At 46.2% G+C, this 19,736-nt stretch overlaps 1 protein-coding gene across 2 annotated transcripts in view; it reads left to right on the forward strand.

Moving 5' to 3' along the window:
- The window catches only part of SHPK (sedoheptulokinase), a 28,597-nt gene that overhangs the window by 2,682 nt on the left and 6,179 nt on the right, over positions 1-19,736 (forward strand). The window contains exons 2-6 of one of the 2 annotated variants that reach the window (XM_014832557.3): positions 3,247-3,388; positions 10,695-10,878; positions 11,434-11,586; positions 12,540-12,715; positions 16,267-16,467. In XM_014832557.3, the coding sequence (XP_014688043.1) occupies positions 3,247-3,388; positions 10,695-10,878; positions 11,434-11,586; positions 12,540-12,715; positions 16,267-16,467 (856 nt within the window). The remainder of the gene's footprint in view (positions 1-3,246; positions 3,389-10,694; positions 10,879-11,433; positions 11,587-12,539; positions 12,716-16,266; positions 16,468-19,736) is intronic. The other variant, XM_044744682.2, reaches the window with a different exon arrangement.

The following is a 19,736-nucleotide window of genomic DNA, read 5'->3' on the forward strand; positions in this document are numbered from 1 at the left end:
CTCTCTTAAGAATGCATGCTTCCCATCTCACGCCTATGGGTAATGCCCATGTTAGTCCCTTTCCTGACATGGTGGTCATGTTGACCTGCTAATTTGTGACTGAATACCTCTTTGAAACTTTCATGAATGTGTATCCTGGGCATGTTTAATGTATACTCTTTGTTCTAAAAAGATTTAAGAGTGTACTGAAACCCATGCTTCTGCAGACAGCTTTCTTCCCTTGTGGAAACTGCCTTCCCGGGTTATAATCCTCACCCTGGCTTAAGTAAAACTTACCTATCTCTTCATCTATAGAATGGTTATTGGTTATTTTGCGTGGACACCCCTCAGGAAAAGGCTCTGTGCTCCCTCTTCACTCCTTCTTGCCCTCCCCTCCCTCACCGTCCTTCTTTCTGCTCTTTTGTTCATGCTTGTTAGGAGCCAAGAACTGCCCCTGACCAAGGCCAGCAGGCTGACGGGGCAAGTGATGGATTTGTTCCAAGGAGGGGAGGACTACACCGCGCCCCTCCCCACCCCCCGAAGGAAGCAAGGGGCCTGAGGCCTCAATCTTCAGATGCTTTTCCAAGACCATAAGCTTTTTTAGTTTTCCAAAGATCAGACATTTATTAAGAGCCAAGCCACATTTCTCTTCTTTTCTGAATTTTCCATGGATCCTTCTAGTTGTTATTAAATATATGTTTATTTTGTGACTTGAGGTGATTTTTGTGTGCCAGAAACATTTTACTTTGGTTGGAATAAAAATAAGTAGTCAATTTGTTAAATTCAGAACCTAGTTCTTTTTTTTTATTAAGATTGGCACCTGAGCTCACAACTGTTGCCAATCTTTTTTTTTCTGCTTTTTCTCCCCAAATCCCCCCAGTTCATAGTTGTATATTTTAGTTGTGAGTCCTAGTTGTGGCATGTGGGATGCTGCCTCAGTGTGGCCTGACAAGTGGTGCCATGTCCGCGCCCAGGATCTGAACCAATGAAACCCTGGGCCGCCGAAATGGAGCATGCGAACTTAACCACTCGGCCACGGGGCCGGCCCCGGAATCCTAGTTCTTATTTAAGCTTTTAAATCAAGCTTATTCCATTTGTAAGTCTAACATTTTAAATGTGATTTTTGAGGACCTTTGAATAATAATCCCATTTTAGTTAATCAAATGCCTTAGATGTTTTAAACTACAGTTATACATTTAATATATTTTCTCTCTTAGATACTGCAGTTGTCTGACCTAAATCTTTTCAGAATACTTAAATAATTCTTATAAATCTAATAAATTAAATGTATAACTATATAGACCTTAAATGCTCTTATATGTTTCAAATCTTTTTATAAATACAGATTTGAACTTATAATCACAAATCTAGATCAGTTACTCAATTTCACATTTTAAATTAGAGTTACGAAGGTAACCTAGGCCAAATTCTCTTAAACATATAAGTTTACTTAAAATACCAAATACCCAAAGATTCTTCAGGCACAGATATTAATCACATAATATCATTCTTTTCCACTTTGAAATTTACTTATTCACCAGGAAAACAATTATGTCATCTGGGTCGCTTTCCCAAGTGCCTATTTTGTGATGACCTCAGCTTATTGAGACTTCTTACTGATTAGAGGCATTTACTGGGATGGGATGGGGTTCTGGAGTCCTATTTCTAGTCTCTAAGCGGGATTTCATAGTTTAAAAGCAGAGGTAGTCACAGAACCCAAATTTCTTAGGTTTGGTCACGTTATTGCCTACTTGTGAGGTTCTATTAGTCTGTACCTCCCACCCATTTGGATGTACTGCTTGGTTGGAGTTGGCATTTCTTTTTTCTTTTTTTCAAGATTGGCACCTGTGCTAACAACTGTTGCCAATCTTCTTTTTTTTCATCTTTTCTCCCTGAAGGCCCCCCAGTACATAGTTGTATATTTTAGTTGTCGGTCTTTCTAGTTGTGGCAAGTGGGATGCCGCCTCAGCATGGCCTGATGAGCCGTTCCATGTCCGTGCCCAGGATCTGAACTGGGGAAACCCTGGGCTGCTGAAGCAGAGTGCATGAACTCAACCACTCAGCAACAGGGCTGGCCCCATGGAGTTGGCATTTCTTTAGCTCTAAGCTATCTAAATGCATTTTCCCATCTGACTCCAACGACTTTGAACTTCTCCAAATCCTGCATTCTTTTCATATTCTTGTTGCTTAAGAACACTCAACTCTTACCAATATTAATATCATATGTGATTACCTTCTGCTTATCTCTCATGACTTTATCTTTCAAGGTTATTCTGCCTAGAGATATCAAGGAGGCAGGAAGTCAGAAGAAAAGGCAAATCAGGAAAAGATGGTCCTGACTTTCTTAAATCTTTCCCATCTCCAGAAAATCTGTCTGCACCATCATTTTGTCTCTCTCTGTGCAGCTTATACCACTGCCCAACGTGTCTCTGAAAACACAAGTCTGATGATGATACTTTCCCATTCAGAAAGCTCCAGGAGCTCCCATTATAGGCCCCTCTCCCTGGAGTTCAAGGCTTGGCAATGGGGCTGGAAGAGCCCCTTCCCCTGGGGTTCAAGGCCCGCCAGTGGGGCCCCAGCCTTTCCTCTTTTCCAGTCGCATCTCCCACCACCCATTTGCACAGCTCATGCCGCTGGTGCTGTGCCCTGGTGTCCCCTGGGCTTTCTCCTTGCCTGCCTTTCCTAGATGGGTTTTTGTGTCTGAGTCCGGGGCTTGGCCCTCAGGGCACTGGAAATGTTTGCCAGATGGGTGAACTAGGCCCAAGAGGGCGTCAGTGCGTGAGGCTTTTCTTGGCTGCACCTCTCCTGCCAGGTTGCTCCCTGCTGTGTTCCATCCTTCTGCCCCAAAGCTCTGTGTGCCTTGCCAAGGACCCTTATTGTTTCTCCTTTCAGTATGGTCTTTCTTGTGTTTTTCTGTCTTCCCTGCTAGACCGTAGATTCCTGTAGGGCAAGGGCAGTGGTTTTCTCAGCTCAGGCTCGCCTGCAGTGGAGGGCAGAGCCTGGGCCATTTGCTGAGCCCCATCTGCAGCAGCGCCTCACCTGTGAGGGGAGTGGAACCTTGCCCCCCACGTTCCTACCCCTGGCCCTGCTGGAGGTGTGGAGAACCCTCGGTCCCACGTCTCAACCCTGAGGCCGGTCAGTAGGTCCTAGAAGTGCCCTGGTAGAATTAGCTGGGCAGCCATCACCCAGGAAGTCCCTTGAGGCCTCTGTCCTCCTCCCCCTCCCCGTCTGTGTGTCCCTGCCCAACGTGTCCTTTTCTGTTTCCAGGGGCGGGAGCAGGACGTGAGTAGAATCATCCAAGCCCTGAACGAGTGCCTTACTGCCCTTCCCCGGGAACAGCTCCGGAAAGTCTGTGGCATCGGAGTGTCAGGACAGATGCATGGAGTCATGTTTTGGAAAACAGGCCAAGGTATGCAGGGCTGCGGGGGTGATCACATGCTGTTAACAGTCACTGTGCACCTAGAAAAGTGCTGCCAAGGGCTCTCTGCAAAGGGTCAGGTTGTCCTGCGCTGGGAACGAAACGGCACATGCTGCCTCTCGTGTTTTGTGTACACCCTGTCTTGTACAACTGTGTAATGAGTGAGCGAGCTTTCCATTCACATGTTATCCATGAGCAGGAGAGGGAAAAGAGTGCGTTCTCTCTCCTTCTCTGTGGGATTCAGTGGAGTGGGTCTTCCACAGCTTTCTCTTTATCTGTGTCAGTGTCTCGGAGCATCAGTGGCGACAACCAAGGGATTAGTGTAGCTGTAGCATATGCCGGGACACAGAGGAAACTCTTGAATTTGGGCACAGTGTTTGTTGTTGAACATAATCACAGGTGTCTGTGATTTTCAAATTCCAGGGCGTGTCCTTTTTATAGGCTCAGTTGCTAAGCACCGTTTCGTTGGTTGTCTTCTATCAGGAGGTCTGCCACAGTGCCGAGGCGGGTGACCTGTTCTGTTTGACCTCCTGGAGGAGAAATAAGCCAGTAAAACAGCAATGAGCACTTTACATGCCAGGTGCTGGGTGAAGCACGTTACCTGCATGATCTCATGGAACTTTCCCAATACCCTTATGGCGTAGGTTACGTTGCTGTCCCCATTGTGCAGACGAGAAGTTGAGGTTGAGAGAGGTTAAAATAATATGCTCAGGGTCATGTGGCAGCAAGTGGCGACTCCAGCTTTTGAATCCAGGTCTGTCTGACTTCAGACACTGAGCTTTTAAAGTCCTCTGGGAGGATCAGAGCTAGAGGAGGACATGATAGCTCAGTGAAGGGAGGCCCTGCCCAACAGAGTGTCCAAGGAAGGAGTTGTGAGCTTCTGTTACAGCAAGCATTAAAATTTTTTTTTTTTTTGAGGAAGATTAGCCCTGAGCTAACACCTGCTGCCAATCCTCCTCTTTTTGCTGAGGAAGACTGGCCCTGAGCTCACATCTGTGCCCATCTTCCTCTACTTTGTATGTGGGACACCTACCACAGCATGGCTTGCCAAGCGGTGCCATGTCTGCACCCGGGATCCAAATTGGCGAACCCCGGGGTCGCGGAAGTGGAATGTGTGAAGTTAACTGCTGCGCCACTGGGCCAGCCCAATTTTTTTTAATTATAAAAAATTCTATATAGACATAAAAGTAGGGAGAACAGTATTATGAACTGACACCCATCTCCCAGCTTCAGCAATGTCAACAGTTTACTGCAGGTAACATTTTAAGCAGAGGATGGATGGCTACTTTTGGGGGCTGTAGCTAAGGGGATCTGAGCATTAGATTCGCCCCTTTCTGCCTGGAGATCCAGTGATTCCAAGTCCCCCGGGCCAAGAGAGTGGTCACTTGCCTTTCAGCAGTGTGGCTGGTGTCTGGTGATGCATCCTTTGATCAGTCCTCAGGATGGGCCTGGGTAACAGTAGAAGCCAGCACAGGCTCGCTCTCTCCCCTCCTTCCTCACGTCTGCCTGTTGTCAGGCCAGCTGGGCCCAAAGGAGCTGCTTGGCTCCAAGCAGTAGCAGGAGCAGAAGGCCGATTAGGGTGTTGGAACTGACGTCTCAGAGGGAGTCTAGGTTGTAAAAGCTTTTTAAACTCCTTAATTTTGCATTAATGAGAATAAATGTCCTTTTAATACTAAAACCCTTCCCAAAGAGGACAGTAGAGATCTAATGATTGTGGTCTGGTCACGTGCCTTCCTTTCTGCCCGTCTCCTGGACTCTGTAACAACCACACAAACCATCGCCCCTAGCCTTGGAGGGAGCTGCTTAATATTTCATTGAGCCAGCCCGCATGCCTTCTTGTTTTGTTTTTCATTTCTGGGAAAGAGGAGAGCCACTCTTTGACCATGATGATACCAGCTTACCAAAGTTGAGTGAAATCATATTCGGGATCAAGTTGTTCTGCTTTTAATGGTGGCCTTAATTCAGTTGGTTTCAGTACCTACAATATATAAGGGTCTGTGCCGGGCCCCATGGGAGACATAGAAACGAGCGGATGAAGCCCCCACCTTCCTGGGCACACTCAATGCAGTCGACACAGACGGGCACCAGTAACCCGAGCAGAGAGCTAAGTGCTTCCACGAGGGCACAGGCGAGCCAGTTGGAGAGCAAAGGGAGTGACTAGTGTCTTCCGAGAGGCCTGTGGTTACACCTGTTTCCACATTCCATTTTCAGACTCAGTGATAGCAGGAGAGAAGTGGGGATCATAAAACCAAGCTGAAAGGGAAGCAGCAGACTGGGAGAAAATATTTGCTAGTGTGTAGTAGACAAAGGATGAATGTGGGTACATGTAAAGAACTAATAAGAAAGAAAGGACAAATGGCCCTTTGGAAAAATGGGCGAAGGATAGGACAGGCAGTTCCTAGAAGAGGAAATACAAATGGCTAATAAGCATATGGAATGACGCTCAATGTCATTAGTAATTAGGGAAGCACAGCTGAAAACAGCAATGAGAAATCATTTCCCACCCACTGATTGTAAGAAATCAAAGTTTGATCATGTCAAGAGTTGGCAAAGTGGGTGGAAAATTGGTTCTTTTAAATTGCTCTACTGGTAATGTAAATTAGCATAACCGTTTTGGAGGGCAGTTTGGCGGGGCCTATTAAAAATAAGACAGCTGCTGTGACTCAGCAACTCACTTATTGGGATCTGCTCAGGAAAAGTACTTTAATAAGTACGTGCACGAGGAGGCCTAGTCGGGGTTGTTCATTGCATCCTTGTTTATGGTAGTGAAACTATGACATTTAGCCACAGGGGATGGTTAAATAAATGTTGGTATGCCCGTGAAGTAGAACGACGTGCAGTAGTTAAAAAGAATAAGGTGCATTCATGTATACTGACAAGGAAAGAACTCCAGAACCTGTTGTTGGATGATAAAAACCACCCCTAGAAAAATAAATACAGTACAGCATAGTATAGTACAGTATAGTACTATTTGTTTTAAAAAGTAGACAAAAACAAAATAAAACAAAACCCAACCCAAGTCAACCAAACAAAACTAAACATGTTGCGTGAGTGTGAAAACTTTAGATGGTTACCCAACAAGTGCTAACAGTGACTCAGGTGGGGATGGTCAAGCAGGCCTTCTGCTTTATCTGTAATATTTGAACATTTTATATTGAAAATGCATTTACTTATCACTGCTGTAATTAAAAAATAAAAAAAATTTTAAATTCTTTGCAAAAAAAAAGAAGAAGGAAGAAAAAAACAGTGAAAAAAATATCCATTAGGCCAGATTCTGGAACAGACTGCCTGGATTTGAATCCTGATTCTACCACTTGGTAACTCTGTGACCTCTGGCAAAATTTTTTAACTTCTCTGTGCTTCATTTTCCTTATGTGTAAAATGGGGATAATTACCACGCTACGTTATAAGGCTATTACGTAGATTAAATGAGTTACTATTTTTAAAGTGCTTTGAACAATACTTGGTATGTGGTAAGAACTGTATATTTGTTTTATAATACAAACAAAATGAAAATGATAGTCCGAAAATAAAAAATAAAGGATCAAAAGAGTTTTGGAATCAGGCAAAGGGGTTGGAAAAAAGCTGCAGAGATCCAGCTTTAGATTTAGGTAGAAATGTAGTTGTGAGGGTAGACTACTCTGGGGGGGAGCCATACCCACGTCCGCAGGTGAAACTTAATGCACTTCAAGTTTGTGCTCCTGTAACACACCTCCCTACTCTCCGGGTCCTGGCCAGGGACGCTAACCACAGTTTGACAAGATCCCTCTGAGCCTTTGCCCTGGCTGTTCCACCTACCTGCAGCACGGTCCCTGGATATTCTTATGGCTCACTCCCTTACTCCATTCAGGTCCCTCCTCATGCGTCATCTCGGAGAGGACTTCCCTGATCACCCTCCAACAACCCATCCCTCTTTCCTCTCACCCTGCTGTGTATTTCTTCACAGCAACTGAAAGTAGCTTGTATTATGTATCTGCTTGTTTATGTTCTCTAGTCCTAGCATAGAAGCTTCATGAAGGCGGTGACTTCTCCCCGTTCGCCACTGTGTTCTCAGGGACTAGAGCTAGAGCCTAATACATACTGGATGCTCAGTGAATATATCTTTCAATCATGCATGTATGAATGAACGGATGGATATTTCATGGCCTGGAACTAAGGGAGGAGGGGCAGTTAAGTCTCTTTTTTTGGTGCTTAATGAGCAAATTTATAGGAAAATATAATGGTCTTGGCTCCCAAATCTGGGGTCTGAGATGAGACACAGACGTGAAACAGTTTTACGTGAGGCTTGGCCCTGCTTCGTGGCGGGCACTGTTCTGCGGTGGGGCCACATTCTCATCTCCGTCCTTTAGATCTGGAGTGTTCTCAATTGCTGATAACTTTTCTCAACTGGCACTTAATGTCAACATTCTTTTCCCATTTTGCTGCAGTGGTTATATTTATGTTGCATGGAGGTGTGGGAAATATCCCTTGTATGAGGAGAAGAGATAACAAAAAGATATGTCAAGGAGTGTATTCTCTTTCTCAAAGGCTGCTGGGAAAGTCTTTGACCCTGGACAGAGTTTAGAAGGTACAGGTTCGTTATCATTGTCATCATCACTAATGTTAGCTGAGTGCTCACTATGTGTCAGGTACTGTTCTAAGTGCTTTACATGTGTTAACTCATTTAATACACACAACCATATGCACACAGCACCCACAACACACAACCCTAACCCTTTTCCTCACTACTAGCCTGAAAGTAAAGTCAACACACAGGCAGGAAAGCCACTAGGATCCAGGAGACAGAGTTATAAGTGACTTCTACCTCTAGACTTCTAGGTACAGTCATCACCAAGACTGATGAACTAGCTTGACTGCTGGCTCTTTCCCCAAGACCAGTTTCAGAGGAACCATAGAGAAAAATACAAAGGAAAGGAGAGACACTGTGAGAAAGCCAGGGGTGACAGGGTTGTTTTGAGTTGGGGTGTGTGGGTTGATGGCTTGGGTCTGGGGCAAGAGGCAGCCAACTTTGCCTGTGGGAGGATAAACCAGGAGGGGAACTGCTGGTTCCCTTGGCTTGCCATGGCTGCGGGCAAACAGTGCCTGTCCCCACACCTACAGGAACTCAGAATAAAATCAAGGCTGCAGAGAAAAGCAGGTGTCCCTCCCCAAAACCCAGGGCTGGTGACCTGTGATCTAAGGACCCTCATGGCATTGTTTTTTCCTGGGGGGCAGAGGGGAAGCCCTGACTTGTGGAGACTTTTTGTGGTGCGGGGGGATAGATTAGCTGTGGATCCACCTCATGACTCATCCATCCTCCCCAGCCCCTTGTGGCTGGCAGGACTGAGATCTGGCCCATTTACATTGCCTGACAGAGTAGCCATCACTCTAGGGCAAAATGAGCTCGTGGACCAGGACAACATTTGAAGAGCATAACTGTCTCATAGGAAAAATATTGTGCTGGGTTATTTGATGGCGATTCTATCAGAAGCAAAACTATTAGAATGGACAGACGAAGAATTTAAAATTAGCTTGACATGCATACTAAAAGATGTTAAAAGAGGATATTTGCAATGAAATAATAAGAAGAAAACAAAAAGAACCAAGGAGAAATAGGAGGTTTGAAACATATAATTGAAATAAAGAAATTAATAGATGGGGTTCATAACAGAATGGATAGAACTTCAAAACAAATTAGAGAATGAAAGATTAGATGGAAGAAATCTCTCAGAAGGAAGAAGGAAAGCACAAAGAAGTAGAAAATGTAAAAGAAAAGCTAAGAGATATTGAGGGTACAAAATGAAGAACTAGCCTCTGAATGATAGACCCAGAAAAGGAAAAATAAAAGTGGTGGAAGAGGAAATAATTGAAGAATTAATGGAGAAAATTTTCCCATAATTGACAAAATAGGATGTAACACCCTAGACTGAAAGGGCCCATAGAATGTCACAGAGGAGAGAGAAGGAAGACCCCACAGTCAGATATATTATAGCGCAGTGTTAAGGATTTCAAAGACAGAAAATTCCAAAAGTTTACAGGGCAGAAGATCAGATCCCTTATGAAAGAATCAGAAGCAGATTGAACGTTTCAACAGCAACGTTCTATGTAAGAAGGCAATGGAATGAGTTCAGTGACTGAAAACAGCAACCATTTTATCATATCCTGTGATCTGGGGGCAGGCATTGGGCAGGGCTTAGCTGACTGATCTACTTTACGTGGAATTGATGGAGGTTACTTGGGAGTATTCATCTGATGGACACACTGGTCTGGAAGGTTCAAGATGGCTCTATCAATGCCTGGTGCCTTGGTTGGGAAGGCTGGAAGGCAGGGCTCAGCAGGGGCCAGCCAGATGCCTACATGTGACTTCTCCACATGGTCTCTCCAGCATGCTGGCCTCAGGGTGGTAGGACTTCTTATGTCGTGGCTGGCTTCCCCCTAGTGAGCACTCCAAGGGGCTCTGGTGGGAGCTGCAAGGCTTCTTATGACTTAGTCTTGGGAGTCCTAGGATGTCACTCCCACCACATTCTCTTAGTCAAGCAAATCACCAAGCCCGGCCCAGATTCAAGGAAAGAGGATTCAGACTACTCTTAATGGGAGGAGTAGCAAGGAATTTGTGGCAATCTACCACAAATCCACAAATAGTGTTTTTAAGTATTAAAGAAAAAGACATTAGAATCTAGAGTATTATAACTGATTAAACAAACTATCATTCAAATATGAGGCTATGGAAAAATATTCTGAAACATATAGGTCTCCAGATGCTTTGCCACAGAAAGACCTACACTGGAAACAATTTTGGGTGAAATATTTAAGTAAGAGCAGGGAAAAATCCAGAAGGTGTTCCAAGAGATAAACGAAGTGAGTATGACCAGATTCCTTGATAAAGTTTGATGTCTAAAAATCAATTAGCTAAGACCAAAGGAAAAGAGAAAAAATATCCGTAATCATCCAGAATCAAGTCTAGATAACATCATCGTGATGAGGGCTGGAAGGGCAGAGACCAAGGGACTTGAGGGTGTGCCAAACTGGTTTTCTTATGGGGTCGGGGGAGATGCAATATCAACTTAAAAAAATGAATGAAGAGGAACGTAGAAGAAGTGGGACAAAGGGAGGGAGGAAGCTACTTGCCCAGAGTCACACAGCCTTTGGTGGCGGAGCCAACAACTCAACCCAGGTGCTCTGATGTCAGAACGCATGTGTGTGAGTGAAGCATTATCATGGGTGGTAATGTCTGTGCTATAGCCTCACCGACAGAGCAGCCTCAAGGACATACTGGTGCCGGTCTTTTCTCCATTTTCCGTAATTTCCTTTGTTCCAGGCTGTGAATGGACAGAGGGAGGGGCTGCCCCTCTATTCAAGCCCAGAACCGTCAGCCACCTGGTCACATGGCAGGATGGCCGGTGTAGCAGCGGGTTCCTGGCTTCTCTGCCCCAGCCAGAGTCCCATCTCAGTGTGGCCACGGGGTTTGGCTGTGCAGTCATCTTCTGGCTTTTGAAAAATAGGTATGGACAACTGTTTTTTGAATCGGGTGCTGGATTTAAGGGGAATGAGAGTGGCCAGGGGCCTGCTCCTCTAGCTGTCAGCATCACTCCACACACTGGATTGTCTGTCAGTGAGTGTGACCCCAGCACAGGGTGTGGTCACAGGACTTAGACTTGGCCCAGAACTGCTTCATTTCGCAAAGGGCTCTCTATTGTTTATCTGATTCTAACCCAGAGGGCGAAAGAAGGGGCCAGAGAGGGTAAGGGACTTGCCAAGAGTCACATTGTGAGTTCATGGTGGGGTCAGGGCTGCTGAGAATGGCCAATGTCCTGCTTTCCCAGGCATGGTGCATCCTCTCCTGAGTCCCTTCCCCTCAGAGTGACTCCAGTCAGCTTTGCTTGGAGCTGCTAGAGGTCCTCACCTTGGGAGGTCCAGCTAGGGGGCAGCCGCAGCATGTGGGGTTGTGGCTGCCACCCAGCTATGCCAACCTAGTCCACACTGTCCACAGCTAGGTGCAGCACATGCTTTCAAGTCAATATTAGACCACATTGACTTGTTTTTGGTATGAAAAACAGCCCAGAGTTCCTGAAGTTCTATGATGCAGCTGGCACCATCAGTGACTATGTGGTTGCCATGCTGTGTGGCTTGCGAAGACCCCTGATGTCCGACCAGAATGCCGCAAGCTGGGGATATTTCAACACCCAGAGCCAAAGCTGGAACTTGGAGATGTGAGTATAATCTTGCAGGCTGGCTCCAAGCTGAAGGGCAGAATCTCGAGAGTGAGAGCTTCAGTGGGCTTTCCCATTTGGGAACAGCGGAGGATTTCAAGAGGCCAGGAATCAGGTTCCAACCTGTTCCAGTCACTGGGCGTGGGTGGGCCTGGCTGTAAGTGAAGCCCCTGGGGAGGGGCGCTGTCCCCCTCACCATGCTGTCCTGCTCCTCCTCAGTTGCCCAGCCCTAGAGTAGGCTCCCCAGCTCTCTGTGACCCAGGCCCAGCCTATAGATTTCAAAGAACGTCCACTCTGTAATAAGTTTTAAAATAAGGTTAAGAAATGGAAGTAGTAGGCTCGAGGGATGCCTTTTAAGTTCTTTTTAAACAATCATTTGCCTTTTCAGGTCCAGAAGTCCAGTGCCCTTTAAGTTCACTCGCTTCAGGGCCCAAACTCTGAGTTCTGTACTAAAACAAAAAGCACCTGCTAGTTCAGGTAAAGGACTTTCCAGCATGTTTTATACGATTGACAGCCCCATGTTCACTAACCCTGAGTGATGAATGCATTTAGACTCAGGATTGACTTTGGTTTGGCCTGTGCTAACCAACTGGGACTTTGCACTCTGACTGCCTCCCTCGGCAGAGGGTATGTGTTCCCTTCAAATCAGGAGGCCGATGCCATGATACCTGGCTCTTATCTAATCCTGCCCCATCACTCCTGCTTAAACTGGTTGTTTTCTTCCCTGGAAGGCCAATTGCGAACTTTTGAAAGCCAGTGTTCACTCTTTAAAAAACCCAACCCTATTTCTCATGGTTTTAAAGAAGCCAGAGAGGTCCTCTGTGAAAACACTGTTCTACTCTCCCTTCTCGTATGTGCATCTTCGAGTGCTTTTCTTTGTTGAGTTTCCTGGAAACAACCAGAAATGGAAAGCCAAGCACCAGGTAAATACTCTGTCCTCTTTTGGTTTGCAGACTGAGGGCCTCGGGATTTCCTGTCCACCTGCTCCCAGACGTTGCCGAGCCGGGCAGCGTGGCAGGCCGAACTTCCCGCGCCTGGTTTGAAATCCCAGAGGGGACCCAGGTGGGCGTGGCCTTGGGTGATTTACAGGCCTCCGTCTATTCCTGTATGGCCCGGAGGACAGATGCAGGTGAGTCTTTTGTTCCCTCCTCACACTTCTGTTGCTGCCTCCTGAGCCCCAGCTCTGCGCGAGGGTCAGAGGGCGCACATGACCAGCAGCCTCAGCATCCTGCTGCTCGTTATTCTGTAAACAGGAAAAACACCCTCGTCCCTACAGCCGAAGCCCCTGCTTACAATCCCGCAGGGCAAGTCCTGTCCCAGACCCCAGTCTGTGCCTTTCCTCTCTAGGGCCAGGTGAGGAACTGCCTCTCTCTGGTTGGCTGGTTTCTGTGTCATTTCACGACCAAGAAAATAGATGAGTAGATTAGGGTTTTTGTTTATTGCATGTTTGTCAATGAAAGTTCTGTCTGATCTGAGTAGAAGTGCAGAGTCTTTTCTGTATTTGGTGTAAGAGTCACAGTGAGGTGGAGGCAGGAGTCTAGGGCAGATGTTGGCAAACTTTTTCTGTAGAGAGCCAGATAGTAAATGTTTTAAGGCCTTGTGGGCCATATAATTTCTGTGATAACTACTTACCTCTGCTGTTGGAGCTTGAAAGCAGCCATAGCTAATACATAAATGAATGGGCACAGCTGTGTTCTAATAAAACTTTATTTAGACACTGAAATGTGAATTTCATATAATATTCATGTGTTGTGAAATATTCTTCTCCTTTTGATTTCTTTTCAATTTGAAAATGTAAGAACATGCTACTAGGATTGTAAAATGGTGCAGCCCCTTTGGAAAAGAGTCTGGTAGCTCCTCAAAAGTTAAGCATGGAGTTACCTGTGACCTGGCAATCCCACTCCTAGATAGACACCCAAGAGAAGCCACATGTCCACACAAAAACTTGTGCACAAATGTTCCTGGCAGCATTATTCGTAACAGCCAAAAAGTAGAAACAACCCAAATGCCCATCAACTGATAAATGGATTAAAAAATGGGTTATATCCCCACGCCTGAAATGCCACAACATGTGAGTGAAAGTGAAAGAAATGATAGAAGCTCATCACAAAAGGCCACATAGTGTATGGTTCCATTCCTGTGAGATGTCCAGAGCAGGCAAATCCCTAAGACAGAGAGTAGATGCATGGTTGCCTGGGGCTGGTGTGGGGGGTGATTGCTAGTGGGTACAGGGTTCTTTTTGGAGTGACGGAGATGTTCTAAAATTACACGGTGGTGATGGTTTTACAACTCTGTGAATATACTGAAAACCACTGAATTGTACACTTTAAAATGGTGCATTTTATGGTGAATTTATTTTAATTATGTCTCAATAAAGTTATTATTAAAAAAAATGTAGGGGCTGGCCCCGTGGCCGAGTGGTTAAGTTCGTGTGCTCCACTTTGGTGGCCCAGGGTTTCGCCGGTTCGGATCCTGGGCGCGGACATGGCACCCCTCATCAAGCCATGCTGAGGCGGCATCCCACATGCCACAACTAGAGGGACCCACAACTAAAAATACACAACTATGTTCCAGGGGGCTTTGGGGAGAAAAAGGAAAATAAAATCTTTAAAAAAAAAATGTAAAAGCTGTTCTTAGCTCCTAGGCCTTACAAAAACAGATGGCGGGCTGGATATGCCAGTGGGCTGTCGTTTGCCCATCCCTGGGGTAGGGTAGGATTTGGGCCCGCCTGCCTGAGCAGGGTGGTCGCAGGATGTGTGTTTCATCTGATCCTCGCGGCAGCCTGGCTGAGCGAGTCCATTTTGGGAGCCCCGCCTTGTTATCAAGGGAAACAGAGAATTCCTTCATCTTACCCAGCTTCTCTTTGTCAGCACATCTTTTTTCCCTCCATCAGTTAGAACTACTAGAATTCAACCCTGATTTTAAAAATTCCAACTAACACTCTCCTCTGTATACTAGTTTATTCCTATTTCATTACATTCTTAAACAATAAAATTTCAAGCGACTGTTTTTGTTTTGTTTTTGGTAGCAATTCCTCTTAATGCAAGATTAGCTGAGAGGAAAAGGTGAAATTCTGCCAATCCTGTTTGCATATATATCTGATAAAATCTTTTAGGGCCAAGAAAGTTCAAAATCTTCTCCCAAATTTTCAACTAAAATCAATGCCCCAGGCAAATATACTAAGTTTTTTCTGTGACTTAATTTCCCCAGTGCCCCGTCTCTTGCCTTATGTCCCCTCATGTCAAAGCATGAAGGTCAGGGAACTCACTGGGCTTTGGAGTCCAGCCTGCGGGCCTGGGTTGGAATTTCAGCCCCTCTGCTTATTCCGCTGTGACCTTGGGCAGGCTGCGTTTCTTCCTGAGCCCTTGTCATCATCCAAAATGAGGGTGATGATGCCTTTCTCATGGCGCAGTTGGGATGGTGCCTGTAAAGAGCTTGGTTCTTTCCTCCTACTCGGTGGTTTTCAAATCTTAGGCTGTTCCCCTGCCCAGAGAGCTGTCCTGTACCTGGATGTAAATGTGCTTTCTGTATGGCGAGTGAGGGGCTAGTCAAATGGGAAGGAGCTAAGATTTAGGCTCCCTCTTCTCTGAGCTGGTCATAGTCTCTGGTTTCAGATTGGGGCTGCTGGCCTGTGCTCAGTAGTGCCATGTCTGTGGTCAAAGCTGGTCGGTCCCCATCTTGGGCATCTCCACTCAAGGGGATGAGTGGAAGGTATGTCGCTTCTGGTTTATAGTCATGGTGAAAAACTTGGTGTGGCAGAAAGTAAAGATCATTGGCTTTCTGAGACATGTTTTTGCTCTCCTTGCTTCTGACCCCCCGGGAGGTGAGAAGGTTGAATGTTGATCTCCGTTAGTTTGGCCCTCAACAGACTGAGAAGAACAGGCTTTTTGGCCAGGTCTCGTGAGAAAAGGAGGAGAAAAGACCCCCGGAACAGTCCTGGCCTTGATCCAGAGGAGAAAATCATCGCCTCTCCTGGGTCTGGGAGCTTTGCCCTGCTGGTGGGGGGAGGTGAAGGGAGCACCTTGGAAACGAGAAGGAAGTGATGCTTGCCGAAAAGGAGTGAAACCTCCCCAGAAAATAAAACGCTTGGGCTGAAGTCTTACTCTGTAAATCATTGTCTATTGCTGTGTAATGAATTACCTTAATACTTGGTAGCCTAAAACAGCAAACGTTTATTATCTCACACAGTTTCTGAGAGTCAGGAATCTGGATGTGACTGGATGGTCTGGCTCGAGGTTCCTCCTGAGCTTGCAGTCAGGCTGGGAGTGTTGTCATCCGAAGGCTTGACCAGGCCTGGAGGATACAATTCTCAGCTCACTTGTGTGGCTCTTGGCAGGAGGCCTCAGTTCCTTGCCATGTGGGCCTCTCCATCGGGCCGCTCATGATGTGGCACCTGCCTTCCCCCAGAGCAAGTGATCCAAGACAGAAGCAGCAGCGCCTCTTTATCACCCAGTCTCCAGAGTCACACACTGATGCTTCTGCTTTATCCTCTTAGAAGCAAGTCACTGAGTCCAGCCCACACTCAGGGGGAGGGGAATTAGGCTCTGCCTCCTGAAAGGAGGAGCATCAAAAAATTTCTAGACATGCTTTTAGAACCGTCATACTCTCCTCCTGCACTGTTGTGACTTGTGACCTCCGAGTTAGCCTGACAGGCCTAACCTCTGCTTCCTTGGACCCCAGTTCTCAACATCAGCACCTCGATTCAGCTGGCAGCCTCCATGCCTTCAGGGTTCCAGCCCGCGCAGACCCCAGACCCTGCAGCTCCAGTCGCCTACTTCCCGTACTTCGACAGGACTTACCTGGCAGTGGCAGCGTCACTCAATGGGGGCAATGTGCTGACCACGTTTGTCCACATGCTGGTCCAGTGGATGGCGGATCTAGGTAAGGTGTGGCCCACAGAGCGGTGTGTTCCCCACTTGTCCTTTCTATGTGGCAGTGTCTTGGTGCTGAATGTGCTATTTAGGCTTCTAGATTCATGTCTCAGACCCAGCCAGGTTCCAGCACATTCCTTCCTTCCTTAGATCTGAGCTTGTAGCTTTCTTTCCTCTTATCTTCTGAACCGCCATCACCTACTTTCTGTTCTGAGGGGGCGCTTTCTCCCCCAACCTTGGCTGTGGAGTATCATAGTAGTCCCCCAGCTCGCCCTTGCCCCCTGTGTCACTTTCTCTGTCAGTGAGCCCCTGGGTCCCTTGCATTCGAGATTTTCCTTCTGAGGACTACTGACAGCTGGAAATACAGTGATCAGACATGAGCGAGTGAAAAGACTCCCAGTATTTTACAGTATTGTAAAATGCTCTGAGCGCTTATTCCTGGCGAGGTGTTCCTGACTCCCTTTCTTGGTGGGTCGCTGGAAACTCTGATGCCTTCCTGCTCTCTTCTGGGTAGAACTGAGCAGGCTTCCTCTGCCCCGCATTTACAGGGAAACATGTGACCTCCTTCTTCCAGGAGAGGGTTCTTCCCCAGCACTTAAGGTAGAAATGAAATTTCTGGTCCACTGTCCAGGTCTAGGGAAATCATGTTCCCCAGATGCATTGGTCACCTGTAGGAGCTCAAAATCAGGTCATTGCAGGAAACGTTGAACATAGTAACAAGGGGAGGCGCAGGCTTCAGGAGGCTGTTGGCAAGCTCATGCTGGTTGTGCAGAGAAGTGTTGCTCACCCATATGGGACCTTTCAGGCTGGCTGCGGACATCAGGATTGCAGGGGTGTTCTGTGCCCTGGGCTTGGGTCCCCTCAGGACTGCTTCGTTTAAAGAACAGAACTTTGATTAGTTTTGCCTTGCATCAGGAAAAGTTTTCAAGATGCAGAACCAGCCATCAGAACCTTCAGGCAAGCCCTTTCTCTAGATACTGGTCTAACTGGGCTCAGTCTGTCAATTGCTAACTGAGTAGGCTGGTGATTCTCTTTATACAGAAGTGACTATTTGTCTTACCCCTGAAAGAGGTGGTAATATTTAATTTCTCTGTAAGATCCTCTCAAAAAGAAAAATCTTTTCCATTTGCGTGGTTCTTATTTTGATGAAATAGAGAGTGTTTTGAAGGTTAGTATTTTGTGTAACTAAACCTTTTATGAAATTTCTACAATTATGTCATTTGATTGAAAAAATATATAGTTGCAAATACAATAAAATTTATTCAGGTAAACGACATCACATTTATTAGCCAGAATGGAAATATTAAAGCATAACATACAAAAATAAAACTCTCACTCTATTTATTCAGAATACCCTAGGTTTGTTTTATCTTCCAGGTTTGGAAAACAGGGAGTTCCACTTTCCTGAGGTAGTTTAGAGCAGGCACTCTGGAGCTGGCTGGCCTGGGTTTGAATCCCAGCTCTGCCACTTCCTGTGTGCCTTTGGGCAGGTTACTTAACCCTTCTGTGCTTCACTTTCCATATCTGAAAATGGGGATCATCCTAGTACCTACCTCAAAGCATCTTGAGGATGAAGTGAGGTAGTATTGCAAAGCACTTAGAACGGCGTCTGACCCGTGGTAAGTGTGACATAAATGCTTGTCAAATAAGCATAGTGTGGTGGTGCAACCCGGGAGAGTGGCCTCGGTTCCCAGCTTGGTCCCCAGGGCATTATGTGGCCTTGGCAAGTCCCTTCCCTTCTAGGTTTTCCCAGGTCTAATGTTCTGTGATTCTAAGCCCATGGTGTGGACATTTGGCGACTTGTAGCATTTAATCCCCACATAGATTCAGATGAGGTGGTGAGCCAACTGACGGACGCAGAGACAGGGCTGGAAGCCAAGTCTGTCCAGCCTCCAGCTGGTAGACACCTTCCTTGAGGAGCTCCTAGGGCTGGGTCATGGCCCAAGTGTTTCCCAGTGAGGAAGAACACTTTATTTTAACATTTCCTTAGAATTTTTTTTTGAATTTTTATTAAGGAAATACAAGCATGTTATTTTTTTTTTAACTATAGGCTTCATTTGGATTTTAATAGTTTTTCCACTAATGTCCTTTTCCTCTTCCAGCATCCAATCCAGGATGCCACATTGCGTTTAGTCATCATATCTCCTTAGTCTCTCTGCCTTCTATTGGATTGATCTGCTTTTTCTGTCTTATCTCCTTTCCCTTTTTTCCCATTAGTTTGATGGTTTTACATTCTATATCTATTCTTTGATAATTTCTAACACTCTGCTTTCTAGGATGAGGAGAGGCAGTCACTCTCATGCACTGTGTGGGAATAGGAGGGAATAGGATGTGCATGTCTTTTGATCCAGCAGTTCCCTCCAAGGACGCAGTCCTACGGATTTATATACTTATAAATACACATGTATAGGTTATTCACCAAGTGCACGGTTTTTCTGATATTTTAGTAGAATTTCTAGAGGGAGATGAAAGTCACATATTCGTTCTGCTATAATTAACTAGAGTTGTGCTGATCAAATTTTTGGCTATGATATTTAAATTATTTCTCTCTCGCTCATTCCTGAGCGTGTATAGTGGAGTTGGTCTGAGTTAAATGTGCTGCGATGAGACCCCTCGGTGACTCTAGGTTGGTGATTCTCAGCACTGGCTGCACACTGGAAGTACTTGTGGAGTTTTTAGAATAACGTTGATGTCCTAGTCCCGCCCGCAGAAATGCTGATTATTTGGCCTGGGGGTGGGGCCTTGGCATGGCATTTTATGAAAGTTCCTCAGATGATTCTGGTGTCCACAAGTGTTGGTAAGCACTGGTCTAGAACCTTCTACTCAAAAAGCCTGGTCCTCAGGCCAGCAGCACTGGCTTCCTCTGGGAGCTGATAACAAATGCAGAACCTCAGGGCCCACCCGAGGCACAGTGAGTCAGAGGCTGCATTTTAATAAGATCCCTAAGTGATTTATGTGCACATTCAAATGTGAGGAGCTCTGATCTACACTCGTAGTTCTCTGCCTCTACTGAGGTATGGGCTAGAGTGTGATCCTGGAATTTCTGACACTGCTAATAAGTCTAGTAGCAGCCATGGTGATGCTTATTGATAAGAGTATGCATTTGGTCCCCTTGGGATCAAGGGTCCCATAGCTGTGGGGTGGTGAGGGCTCACAGCAACACTTACGAGATCTCTCCCTGAGGTCTGGGTTGGGGTCTGCAGTGAGAGAGCTGGTTGGGATCTGGGCCAGAGCTTAGCTAGCCAGACTGTGTGTTCCTGAGCTGGGAAGCAGCCAGCC

The sequence above is a fragment of the Equus asinus genome, chromosome 13, assembly GCF_041296235.1.
Source record: "Equus asinus isolate D_3611 breed Donkey chromosome 13, EquAss-T2T_v2, whole genome shotgun sequence".
Taxonomy (NCBI): Eukaryota; Metazoa; Chordata; class Mammalia; order Perissodactyla; family Equidae; genus Equus; species Equus asinus.